The sequence below is a fragment of the Podarcis pityusensis genome (genome assembly GCF_964106645.2).
Source record: "Podarcis pityusensis genome assembly, chromosome: 17".
In the NCBI taxonomy this organism is placed as follows: domain Eukaryota; kingdom Metazoa; phylum Chordata; class Lepidosauria; order Squamata; family Lacertidae; genus Podarcis; species Podarcis pityusensis.
In genome coordinates, this window is record NC_138042.1 from 9,738,172 (window position 1) to 9,750,697 (window position 12,526).

A 12,526-nucleotide genomic window follows, 5' to 3' on the forward strand; every position below is an offset into this window, starting at 1 on the left:
CCAGCGTCCTGTTCTCACAGTGGCCAACCAGATACGCCTTGTGGGGAACCAGCGAGGGGAACATGAACACAAAAGCCCTCTCTCCTCCCGTGGTTTCCAGCTACAGGTATTCAGAAGGATGGTTGCCTCCAACTCTGGCGGTAGACCATTCAGTCTTCTCCATCTGGAAAGAAGGTAGGTTCTCTGCTCAGAACAGGCAACACTTTGTGACACTGCTGAGCCACCAAACCCATTTCTTTTCTGAGCCTTGATAGCAAAAGGCCCACATTCCTCCCCTCGTTTTTCCTTCATGCCCATCAGAAAGCACCCCAGCCCTCCTAAGGAACCCACTTTGGGGCGGGGCAAGCAAAACCCAGAGCTGGCTGGCATGCCTTGTGATCATAGGTCAGGATTTCCCCAGGGCTGCCATACATCCAGATTTCCCCAGACATTATCAGGATTTCAAAGGCAGAAATGACGTTTGGGAGGGAATTTCCAAAAGGTGACGCTTTGTCCTGGATTTTAAGCAAGAATGTGGTTTTGGGGGGCGTTTTTGTTATTTTAAAAAAGCAACTCTACAGCTTTTGGGTTTTCCTAAAAAAACACACAACTCAACAATTTTGGGGTCTTCCTAACTTTCAGGGTGTCCTGGTTTTCCCTTTTTGAAATATGGAAACCCTAGATTTCCCAAATTTGAGTCTCCAGCTGTTTTGGAGCTACAACTCTCATCATCCCTAGCTGGCAGGAGCAGTGGCCAGGGATGATGGGAATTGTAGTCCAAAACCAGCTAGAGACCCAAGTTTGGGAAAACTTGGTGTAGGTGGCCTCTGAAAGGTGGGGCCCAGCAGTCACCTCCACCACATCCAACATGTCCTTGTGGGAAGAGATGGGCGCTTTCTTCGTACCCCTGCCACTTCAGCTCCCTCCTCACTCCGAAACCCATTTCCCTGGCCCCTCCACCCACCAGAGCCTCGTACCACAGTATAGGCTACAGCGTAGGCACTGAGAGCAGCATCCTTGGAGGGGAAGGCCTTGCGGGCGGCGGTGACCAGGACGGGGTTCCCCGTGCAGGCGGCCTTGTCCGTGACGTAGATGGTGCCTGGGGGCGCCTGGCAGCCGAGGGCAGTGTAGTTGGGTCGACACACCGACAGGAAGTGCGGAGTCTGGTTTCCGGTCACCACCTGGCCAGCGTTGGCAAAGATAGTGGTAGTGAAGAGGCCAAAGGAATAAATGCCTGTGGGGAAGGAAAGGGGAAGAAACGGGCTGAAAGGAAGGAGATGAGCAGCTGGAGGTGGGGAAGCTGGCTTTTGTAAAAGATATATCGTCCAAAACTGGTTTGAAGTCCATATCGTGATATCGGTTTCATAATTTTTCGCCTGGCAGCAGTGCCGGATTTACATATAAGCTAAACAAGCTGTAGCTTAGGGTCCCACTCTCTTGGGCCCCCCCCCCTAAAAAAAATTAAGGGGGGAAAAACCTGGATGTACATTTCCAAAATATAAGATAAAAAACAAATAAATTAAAACCTACATACAGCAACAGTGTTTTGTGTTGTCTAGGCTCCTATGATGTAAGTCATGGGCCCCGCCTGCTAGCCTGCTCCCTAAAATATTACTGATTTGCTCATTTCTATATATAGAGTGCCTACATTCTGCTATTTATAATTATTAGTAATTTGCACCATATATTTACACCTATTATTATTTCATGTTATAGCAAGTTTATAGAGACTAGATTATAAGTCTTTGTAAATTGTGTTTCTAAAGGAACTTTTGTTATTGCCAAATGCCAATGTGTTTGCATTATTAAGTTTGTTATGAATAAAAAATCATTTTAAGTTAGAGCTTAACAATTATTTCACTATTAATATACTTCTTAATTGAATTTCAGTTCAACAATTACTTTGATAAAATACATATTTTAATGTGTGCAAAAGGCTTTAGATACCTATTAGGTCCATAAATTACCATATAGCATATATTCAACACATGCAAAAACAGTGACAATTTGTTGTTGACAAAGGACAGCTGGACATATAAAGGGCCCCATTACCTTCAGTAGCTTAGGGCCTCATCAAACCTAAATCCGGCCCTGCCTGGCAGTATATCGTGAATTATCATGTATGTGTGCGCTATACAAAAATCACAACGTGGGCAAAACCATGAAGCCAGCCAATGGGTCTCTCGATTCCTGCATCTCTCATTAACTCTGCTGGCTCAGCGCTCCCCTGCCTCAAGCAAGGGGCAGCGAATCACAAGAGCAAAATTCACGATGCAGGAAAAACTGTGAGGCTCGCCAATGCCTCTACATAGCTCCCTCCTTATTTCAGACACCATGATAAATCTGTATATCGCGATGTTTAGCTGGCCATATACTGTGATGTTGAAAATGAGATATCGCCCAGTCCTAGTGTGCATTATGCGTGGAACATAGTGAGCTTTGCATCTGCAGAACGTCTGCTTTGCAGAGAACAGTGGCAAGTGCAAAAAAAAGGTGCTAGTGAAGCTAAAGCTGCTACAACTTTGGGGCCATCCACAGTTTCATTTGTCCCATGATTTCATGTCGCAGGTCCAAGAGAAATATTTTTTTTGTCCCACTGCTTTCCCCACAAAACCTTGTCATTTACTGTCAAATTTGAACAAACGTCAATCGAGTTTTCTGTTCCAATTCAGTATTAAACAGCTCCTTTTCCTGGGGAAAGGAGTGGGACAAAAAACAAAAAAACCACCTCTCAGATCTGTGATTTGAAAACACTTGAAATCATGGGCTGAACAGAAGTGCTGATAGGCCTTTTGCTTCAGTGTTTATGTTAAATGATGACTGGGAAACTGGGCCTCTCTGAGAAACTGCCGGCATATTGCAAGATAACTTGCTTATTTGTGTCTCTCTCTGGGACCAGAGAGAGAACAGTCCTTAAGTAAGAACCTAAAGAAAACTGGACTGCATTGCTAGTTGTTTAAGAGCAATGAGCTGATTTGTATTTTAGTCAGTTAACTTTTTTCGTAACCAGTTAAAAGATGGTTTGCAGTAAAACTTTGGAACTCTATTTTTCTCGGCTTGGAGAGCTTATTGATCCATATTCTGCACAAGGTCCGGATCAGGGAATTCTGCTCACATAACTCTTAAACAGGTGGAGCTGAAAGTGAGGAGGGAATCTTGGGAGTGACCTTGAGGCAAGAAAACAAGGCAGCGTGGTAAAGTCATCTTTCACTTACCCAGAAAACGGATGATGCGCCGTAGAAGGGGGTTGAAATAGCAACACTCTCCTGAGATGATTGTCTTCTCCTCACGTCTCTCAGGCTGGAGGAAGAAGGCAGCCAGTTCTCCAACAAGAATCTGACGCAGGATGGGTAAGAGAGAGAGAGAAGATAAGCTTTGGCCAAGTCAAGCCCAATTCATTAACCACTGAAGTGAGAAAGAATCTGTTTCTTTGAAAGTGCTTCTGACACAGTGATTTTACACCACTTGTGGGTCCAACACACTTATTTAGCAAGACAGGGCCTCACTCTTTATCGGGGTATCAATTTCTGAGACCATATATGGCTGAAACAAATATATGGGCACTTGCTGCAGAAAAAGATGTGACTACCTAATTCTGCTCTTTGACTCTGGTCCCCAGCCGAGTCCAATTTAAGTCTGCTCCTGTCTGCAGATAAGGGACGCGGGTTGTGCTGTGGGTTAAACCACAGAGCCTAGGACTTGCCGATCAGAAGGTCGGCAGTTCGAATCCCCAAGACGGGGTGAGCTCCCGTTGGTGGTCCCTGCTCCTGCCAACCTAGCAGTTCGAAAGCATGTCAAAGTGCAAGTAGATAAATAGGTACCACTCTGGCGGGAAGGTAAACGGCGTTTCCGTGCGCTGCTCTGGTTCGCCAGAAGCGGCTTAGTCATGCTGGCCACATTACCCAGAAGCTGTACACCGGCTCCCTCAGCCAATAAAGCAAGATGAGCGCCGCAACCCCAGAGTCGGCCACGACTGGACCTAATGGTCAGGGGTCCCTTTACCTTTACCTTTACCTTTACCTGTCTACAGAGATACTGTTATTGCTATTGTTATTGGCCTTTATTGGCATAAGTTTAAGCAATAAAATTATACAATGTCATCCAAATGCATTAATAATCCAAAACACACACAATATATATAAAAGTCTAGATAGCCGCCATTGAGTAAATCAGGCAACTTTAGATTTAGCTTAAAAGATCTCGGGAAAATACCCCGAAACAATCTTGGTAGTTTCAGGAGTATCATCCCTCAATAAATATTGGATTACAGACTCTTTGTAAATTGATATTTTAGGATGTAAGGAAAGCACAAGGAGATCTCTACCACGGGTGTCGAGACGAGGGCAGTCCAAAATTACGTGATGTATCTGGTGTTTTCTTATTACAGGAGCAGAATCTGTTCTGGAAGGGGATTTTTGGAAACCTTCCGAACAAAACAGATGAGGGGAATGCATTTAGACGAGCTAGCATAAAAGCTCTGCGATGCGATATCTAGATTATAAAAGTAATTAGGCATTACTCCATGGTAGGGCTGCAATCCTAAGTAAGCAGATGAACATACAAAAGGCTGGGAGAGGTAGAGTTTTGGGATTTCATGGTCTTAGCAGTCTCTGCTTGATGAGAGAGAAGATTTGTGACTCATCCGATAGAAGAAGAGAATCTATTGCAATCCCTATTTGCCCGAGTTTGAGGGTAATATCAGAAAACCATGTAAAATTATGTTTATCTCTGCTACTAATCCTGACATTTGTTACTTAGGATTTCTCCAGACATTCTTTTTTAATCTTCAGTTATGCTCATGGTGGTATTGGAATAGTTATATGTGATCCTGCTTTCCATACTGTAAAGTGACTATGAGAGGGTCTATTATCTCATTTCAAAAATAAAAATTTAAATAAATTAAATTGAACTGAATAATAATAAATCCACATTTCCTCCCCCCCTTTAAATAAAATACAGTCGTACCTTGGTTCGTGAACGCCTTGCGACTTGAATGTTTTGGCTCCTGAACACTGCAAACAGGGACGTGAGTGTTCCGGTTTGTGAACATTCTTTGGAACCTGAACGTCTGATGCAGCTTCTGATTGGCTGCAGGAAGCTCCTGCAGCCAATCGGAAGCCGCGCCTTGGTTCCCGAACGTTTTGGAAGTCAAACAGACTTCCGAAATAAATTCTGTTTGACTTCTGAGGTACCACTGTATATGAAATGTAGTCACTACACATATACATAACCTCAAAAAAATTACACACCCACCCAACTAAAGAATAGTTCTTTTGGAAAAAACGGAGGTGTCCTTTAGCTTCTCTTAGTTCCGTTTGTTTAAGCTTTTTACATTTCTGGCAATATTGTGTGTACAGTGGACGCTCAGGTTGCGAACGTGATCCGTGTGCATCTGCGCACTCGTGGGTTTGCGATTCGGCACTTCTGTGCATGTGCAAAGCGTGATTTAGCGCTTCTGCGCATGCGCGAACGCCAAAACCCAGAAGTAACCCGTTCCGGTACTTCCGGGTTTTGGAGGTCCGTAACTCGAAAAAAAGCATCTGTAACCCGAGGTATGACTGTATATAGATTAATTATGCACAGGCATTTATTTATTTTTAGTTCCATATATTAAATTTGTATACCACCCTTTATCTGAAGAACTCAGGGCAGTTCACAACATAAAAATACAAAAATTCCCGAATTTCAGCATAGACTTTCATGGACCACAGACTACTTTGGGGGTGGGGGACCTGCTCATCTTTTCTCCACATTTCAGATGTTGGTATGCCAAAGGTGTGGTTTAAATGTTGTGGGAAACCCAGGGTATACAGTCACACGATGTACCAGCCAAGAGGACTATTTTGGGGGATGAGCAGGAATATTTAATCTTTCTTTCAGACATCTCTGAACAGTCTGCTTGGCAAAGAGTTCTTTGCAACAGCCTATGGCCCATTCACCCATCTGCAGGGTTTTAGCCCAACAATCTCACTTAATATTTCACTTCCCCAGTCAGTTAGTAGGGAGTTACAGTGGTACCTGGGCTTACGAACTTAATCCGTTCCGGAAGTCTGTTCTTAAACCAAAACCATTCTTAAACCGAGGCGCGCTTTCTCTATCTATATCACTTCCCCACTAGATGGTACCGTGGTTGTGGGGTGGGCAGCAGCACTGAGATGCCCTATGGATTGGACCATCAGAGGGAGCTGGGCCTGTGAGGAGAGACATGCCCCATCTCCCCAACCCCAAGGGAGCAGAAGGTGCCATAAAGAGAAGCAGACAGACTGCAGCAGCAGAGAAGCCACAGATGCAGGCGTAGAAATGGCTGGAAGGGTGTCAAATCACAGCTGCTGCCTTCCCTATTCTTTCCCTCTTCCTGGGATGAAAGCGGGGGAGAAACAGCATCCATGGGAGGGAGAGGGTAAAATTATTTCAAGAAAAAAACAGAAAATATATATACTCCCGCCCTCTAGAAGCAGGTCTGGCTCCCTCGTTACTGAGATTTAGGCATAGTTTGCAGGTGCAATCCAAGCTTTTGGGATTGAGTAGGGTCTTCACCATTGGGACGCAGGTGGCGCTGTGGGTTAAACCACAGAGCCTAGGACTTGCTGATCAGAAGGTCGGCGGTTCTAATCCCCACGACGTGGTGAGCTCCCATTGCTCAGTCCCAGCTCCTGCCAACCTAGCAGTCCGAAAGCACATCAAAGTACAAGTAGATAAATAGGTACCACTCCAGCGGGAAGGTGAACGGCGTTTCTGTGCACTGCTCTGGTTCGCCAGAAGCAGCTTAGTCATGCTGGCCACATGACCCGGAAGCTGTACGCCAGCTCCCTTGGCCTATAAAGTGAGATGAGCGCCACAACCCCAGAGTCGGCCACGACTGGACCTAATGGTCAGGGGTCCCTTTACCTTTACCTACTGTTTTCACCATGGTTATGTGGTTTTTCCCCATCAGTTGGACTGAGGTGACGCTATGGTTTAAAGTCTAAGGCTTTTCTAATTGCGATAATTATTCTTTATTATCATTGTCTCCACTGTATATACTCGGAACTACACGATGATGAAACACAGCTCAAAAATGGGAGGGAAGGGCGAAGAAAATAAGTAAACAAATTAGATCGATATTTAAAAATAGGATTGGAGGTTCTTTATTTGTCTGCTTTTGCTGGCAAAATCTCGTGACGCTGACATAAAAACTCTGCACATACAGTAAGCAAAAGCATGGAAGATCATTATCCCCTCTTCTTTCCTCCCACCCCCCCTCCCAGTTTCTCTCCCCCCACATCTCACAAGGTCTATGACAGCAGAGTTTCATGCCGAATGTAACAGACCTGTAGAAAGGACCCTATGAATTGAAAACAGAGATGTTGAATGTATCCTTGTTAATGATGAAAATCCTTCATCAAGCAGGCCACACGCTGGATTTGATCTTTGGCATCGGTATAGATGTGATCATGTCTCCTTCGATGAAGGTGCCATGGTCTGATCACTACGCTCTGAAAGCCAGGATTGATTTTCCACCCCCACCCTGCTCAGGTGGCGAGCCAATTTGGGCTCGCCCGCAGAGGCTGATGGACCCTGATAGATTCCGTCAGGGCTTGCGGGACCTTGCTCCCCCTGGCGACTCATTGACTGAGCTTGTTGAGGGCTGGAATATCCAGCTCCTAGCAGCCATTGATGAGATCGCACCTAGGTGCCCTCTGCGACCGCGCAGAAACCGGGCTCCCTGGTTTACCGAGGAGCTTCGGAAAATGAAGCGGGACCTCAGACAGCTAGAGCGAGTATGGCGGGGTGCCCGTGACAGAGCCTCAAGAACATCTTATAGGGTTTTTATGAAAACCTACGAGATGGCAGTGAAGGCCGCTAAGAAGTCCTACTTCTCGGCCTCCATTGCCTCCGCTAGCTCTCGCCCGGCGCAATTATTTAGTATAATTAGGTCTTTAACGTCCCTTGAAGGACAGCCAAATTTAAATAACAATTTGACACACAGCTATGAGGCATTTGCGAGCTTTTTTGCGGAGAAGGTCCTGTTGCTCCGCCATGACCTCCCTGCCAATTTGGATACAATAAAGGAACTGGAGGCCCCTCGACTGTCCTCGGGTCCAGTATTGGACCACTTTGACCGGATATCCCCAGCTGATGTGGACAGACTCCTCCGAGCTGGAAAGCCCACCACCTGTCCTCTTGACCCGTGCCCGTCTTGGCTGATTAGAGCGTGTCCAGACGAGGTGTGGGCCCTCCTGGGTGATATCATCAATTTGTCCCTTGGCACCGGGATATTCCCAGGGGAACTGAAGGAGGCAGTGGTGCGTCCGCTCTTAAAGAAAACATTATTAGATCCCTTAGATCTATCCAATTACCGCCCGGTTTCGAATCTTCCATTCCTGGGTAAGGTGATTGAGAGAGCGGTTGCTGAACAGCTTGGTAGGTTTCTGGATGAAACATCGGCTCTCGATCCATTCCAGTCCGGCTTCCGCACTGGTCATGGGACCAAGACGGCTCTGGCCGCCCTAACAGATGATCTCCGCAGGCAGCTGGATCGAGGCGGGTCGGGGCTGCTGATTCTTCTAGACCTGTCAGCAGCCTTCAACATGGTCGATCACGAACTCCTGGACCACCGCCTTGCCGACGTGGGGATCCAGGGCACAGTCCTTCAATGGCTGCGCTCGTTTCTCTCTGGTCGGGGACAGAGGGTGGTGCTTGGGGGGGGGATTGTCACCGCGCTACTCCTTGGTGTGTGAAGTGCCTCAGGGTGCGATTCTCTCCCCGATGCTTTTTAACATCTTTATGCGCCCCCTCGCCCAGCTTGTCCGGAGTTTTGGGCTGGGTTGCCATCAGTATGCCGATGACACCCAACTCTATCTGTTGATGGATGGCCATCCTGACTCGGCCCCATACACACTGACCAGATGTTTGGAAGCTGTGGCTGGATGGTTACATGGAAGCCGGTTGAAGTTAAATCCTTCGAAGACAGAGGTCCTCTGGCTGGGACGGGACGATATGGGATTGAGGGGGCAACTCCCATCTCTTGTGGGGGTGCAATTAGTGCCAGCATTGTCCGTTAAGAGTTTGGGTGTAATCTTCGATACCTCCCTCTCTATGGAGGCACAGATTACAGCTATAACAAAGGTGGCATTTTTTCATCTCTGCCAAGCTAAGCAGTTGGCTCCTTATCTCTCTCGCCCTGACCTAGCCACTGTGATCCACGCGACTGTCACCTCCAGATTGGATTATTGTAACTCGCTCTACGTGGGGCTGCCCTTGAGACTGACCCAGAAACTCCAGTGGGTGCAGAATGCCGCGGCGAGACTCCTTACGGGGTCTTCGCTGCGGGATCACATTCACCCGGAGCTATACCAGCTGCACTGGCTCCCGGTGGAGTACAGGATCAGGTTTAAGGTGCTGGTTTTAACCTTTAAAGCCCTATACGGCCTAGGACCCTCATACTTACAGGACCGCCTCTCCTGGTATGTCCCACAGAGAAATTTACGGTCTGCAAATAAAAACATCCTGAAGATCCCAGGCCACAGAGAGGTTAGGCTGGCCTCAACTAGAGCCAGGGCTTTCTCGGCCGCGGCTCCAATCTGGTGGAACGCTCTGTCACAAGAGACTAGGGCCCTGTGGGACCTGACATCTTTCCGCAGGGCCTGCAGGACAGAGCTGTTCCACCAGGCCTTTAGTCAGGGCGCAGCCTGACCCCCTCCTCTGGCAATCTGCACAGAATTTTGCTTAATGGTTGCCATCAATTTGATTTTAATTAATTTTATAATGAATGTTTTTAGAATGCTGGATTATTTTGATTGTTATTAGCCGCCCTGAGCCCAGCTTTGGCTGGGGAGGGCGGGATATAAATAAAATTTATTATTATTATTATTATTATTTATTATTCAATAAAAACAAATGATTGCAGAGCAACAGAAGGCTTGCAAAGGAATGGCCAAAGGCTGTGAATCACTTGGAGTGTCAGAAGCTCCATTATGGATTTTTGGACATTTCCACAAGGTTTTTGGGTACTATTTCACATTCTCCCAGGCAGGATGAAGGCCAACAGAAATCATTGAAGGAGTCTATTTTCCCCAGGCAACTGACCGAAGGGGGGAAAAGGATTTGATCATCTGGAAGCATCCCCTAATGATAACAGCAGTATGTCGATGGAACGCATTACCTTGAGGAAGTAGCACATTTTCCTTTTCTGGATTTTTCATTTCTACTTAGGAAAAGACCTGACAGGAATCTGACAGTGCTGGGATGGAAGTCTAGATAGGGTTTGCCATACGTCTGGATTTTTCAGTATATGGAATACTGTAGTCGGTAGCAGTGTTCAGGTGGAAATCAGGAAAAATGTCTGGGAAAATCCGGACGTATGGCAGCCCATGTCGACAGTGCCGTTTTCCCATAAAAATAGCTCAAAAATTGCATTTTTAAAAGCGATGTTGCCAAAAAAAGCTTGACAACTTTTCTGTCTGGATTTTCACAGTTTGAAATATGGCAATCCTAGTCTAGCAGGGTTATCCATTCTTATCCTATCCATTCTTAAGGAAATCAGCCCTGAGTGCTCACTGGAAGGACAGATCGTGAAGCTGAGGCTCCAATACTTTGGCCACATCATGAGAAGAGAAGACTCCCTGGAAAAGACCCTGATGTTGGGAAAGATGGAGGGCACAAGGAGAAGGGGACGACAGAGGACAAGGTGGTTGGACAGTGTTCTCGAAGTTACTAACATGAGTTTGACCAAACTGCGGGAGGCAGTGGAAGACAGGAGGGCCTGGCGTGCTTAGGTCCATGGGGTCACCAAGAGTCGGACACGGCTAAACGACTAAACAACAACAGCAAGTCTAGCAGGACAAGCCTTAGCAGGAAGCAACAATGAGAATCCAGTCCAGGCTTTCTAGAGCAGAACAATAACTTACTGCATTCTAAAGGGCTTCCAGTCCACAAATGCTTTTGAACCCACATGGCAAGAATGCATCATGACAGGGCCAGCCCACCCATGAGGCAAGGTGAGACAACCACCTGAGGCAGCAGGATCCACATGGGCAGCAGATCTCAGGGTAGATCTTTATTCCCTCCTTGTTCTGATGTAGATCTTCACTCCCCTCTTATTCCCTGGCAGCGTTAGGCTTCATTTTGGGGTTTACCTTCGGTGCCCAAATGTCTTGGGCTTGCCCTGACTAAAGATGACAACAACATTTGGTAGACTTCGGATAAAAATAGGATGGTGTGCAGAAACATTTCCTGAGTTGAACCTTTGTGCACCATCAGAGGCAGTAGGCCTCTGAATACCAGTTGGTGCAGTGATATTTTGCTTGTGGGCGTCCTAGTGATGTGGGTGGTGCTGTTTGAATCCCCACGACAGGGTGAGCTCCTGTTGCTCGGTCCCTGCTCCTGCCAACCTAGCAGTTCAAAAGCACGCCAGTGCAAGTAGATAAATTGGTACCACTGCAGCGGGAAGGTAAACAGTGTTTCTGTGCGCTCTGGCACTTGTCACAGTCCTCCATGCACCAGAAGCGGTTTAGTCATGCTGACCACATGACCCGGAAAGCTTTCTGTGGACAAACACTGGCTCCCTTGGCCTGAAAGCGAGATGAGCCCCGCAACCCCATAGTCGCCTTTGACTGGCTTAATTGTCATGGGGTCCTTTACCTTTTCTTTTTACTGTGGGCATCCCGTAGGCAACTGGTTGTCTACTGTGAAAACAGGATGCTGGACTAGATAGGCGCTGGATCTGATCCTTGAAGCTCTTCTTATGTCCTTACCCTGTTCTTTCTGTCACCCTTCAACAAACACCCAACACCCAAATGAGTCTGCATTTCCTGCAAGGACACCTGCATCTATAGCAGTGGTTCTCAACTTGTGGGTCCCCAGATGTTGTTGGACTACAACTCCCATCATCCCTGAGCTCTGGCCTTGCTATCTAGGGGTGATGGGAGTTGTAGTCCAACAACATCTGGGGACCCACAGGTTGAGAAAGGCTGCTCTATAGCATCCTGACCAGATAGCACCCCCCAGAGATCTGCCTGGGTGCGAGGCTTGAAGGATCTCCATTTGTCACCAAGCCCAATTCAAGGTTTTTGTTTGAGACTCTGCTACCTGTAGGAATGCCTTGTCCCAGACCAGACCATGAATTGAGATCAATTGGAGAAGCCCTATTAGTCGCTCCAGCATTAAGTGACATCTGGGGGCTAATTGATCAGAGGGATTTGTCAGCAACAGCACCCTGGTTGCAAAACAAGCTCCTTCTGGAGCTTAGCCTGTCATCAACACTGTATAGTTTTATGTCACAGCTGAAAACTGTGGGATGTGAAACACAAGAGCAGTCAAACACAACATCCCTAAGAGTGGACATAAAAGGGGATGTTTGGACCAGCCAGTTGGAACTTCCTGTTTCTCGTGTCTGGGACAGACTTCCTCTGCATGTGACTAGAGGTGGGCGTGACCTCACCTGCCCAGGTAACAAAAGAGCAGGACTGGTCAGCTATCTCTCTCTCTCTGATCACATTCGTTGACGAAGCAACATCTGCTTAGCCTAAGATGCTCTCTTGGCTTGCAGCCGAGAGAGGACAAAGGA

The 12,526-nt window shown here is 47.0% G+C and overlaps 2 protein-coding genes across 5 annotated transcripts in view; both read right to left on the reverse strand.

Moving 5' to 3' along the window:
* The window catches only part of TSPAN16 (tetraspanin 16), a 214,771-nt gene that overhangs the window by 51,175 nt on the left and 151,070 nt on the right, over positions 1-12,526 (reverse strand). The window lies entirely within an intron of this gene.
* The window catches only part of PLPPR2 (phospholipid phosphatase related 2), a 49,583-nt gene that overhangs the window by 17,924 nt on the left and 19,133 nt on the right, over positions 1-12,526 (reverse strand). For all 4 annotated transcript variants that reach the window (XM_080988244.1, XM_080988245.1, XM_080988247.1 and 1 more), the window contains 2 exons: positions 3,195-3,315; positions 957-1,213 (listed from right to left, as the gene is read on the reverse strand). In XM_080988244.1, the coding sequence (XP_080844370.1) occupies positions 957-1,213; positions 3,195-3,315 (378 nt within the window). The remainder of the gene's footprint in view (positions 1-956; positions 1,214-3,194; positions 3,316-12,526) is intronic.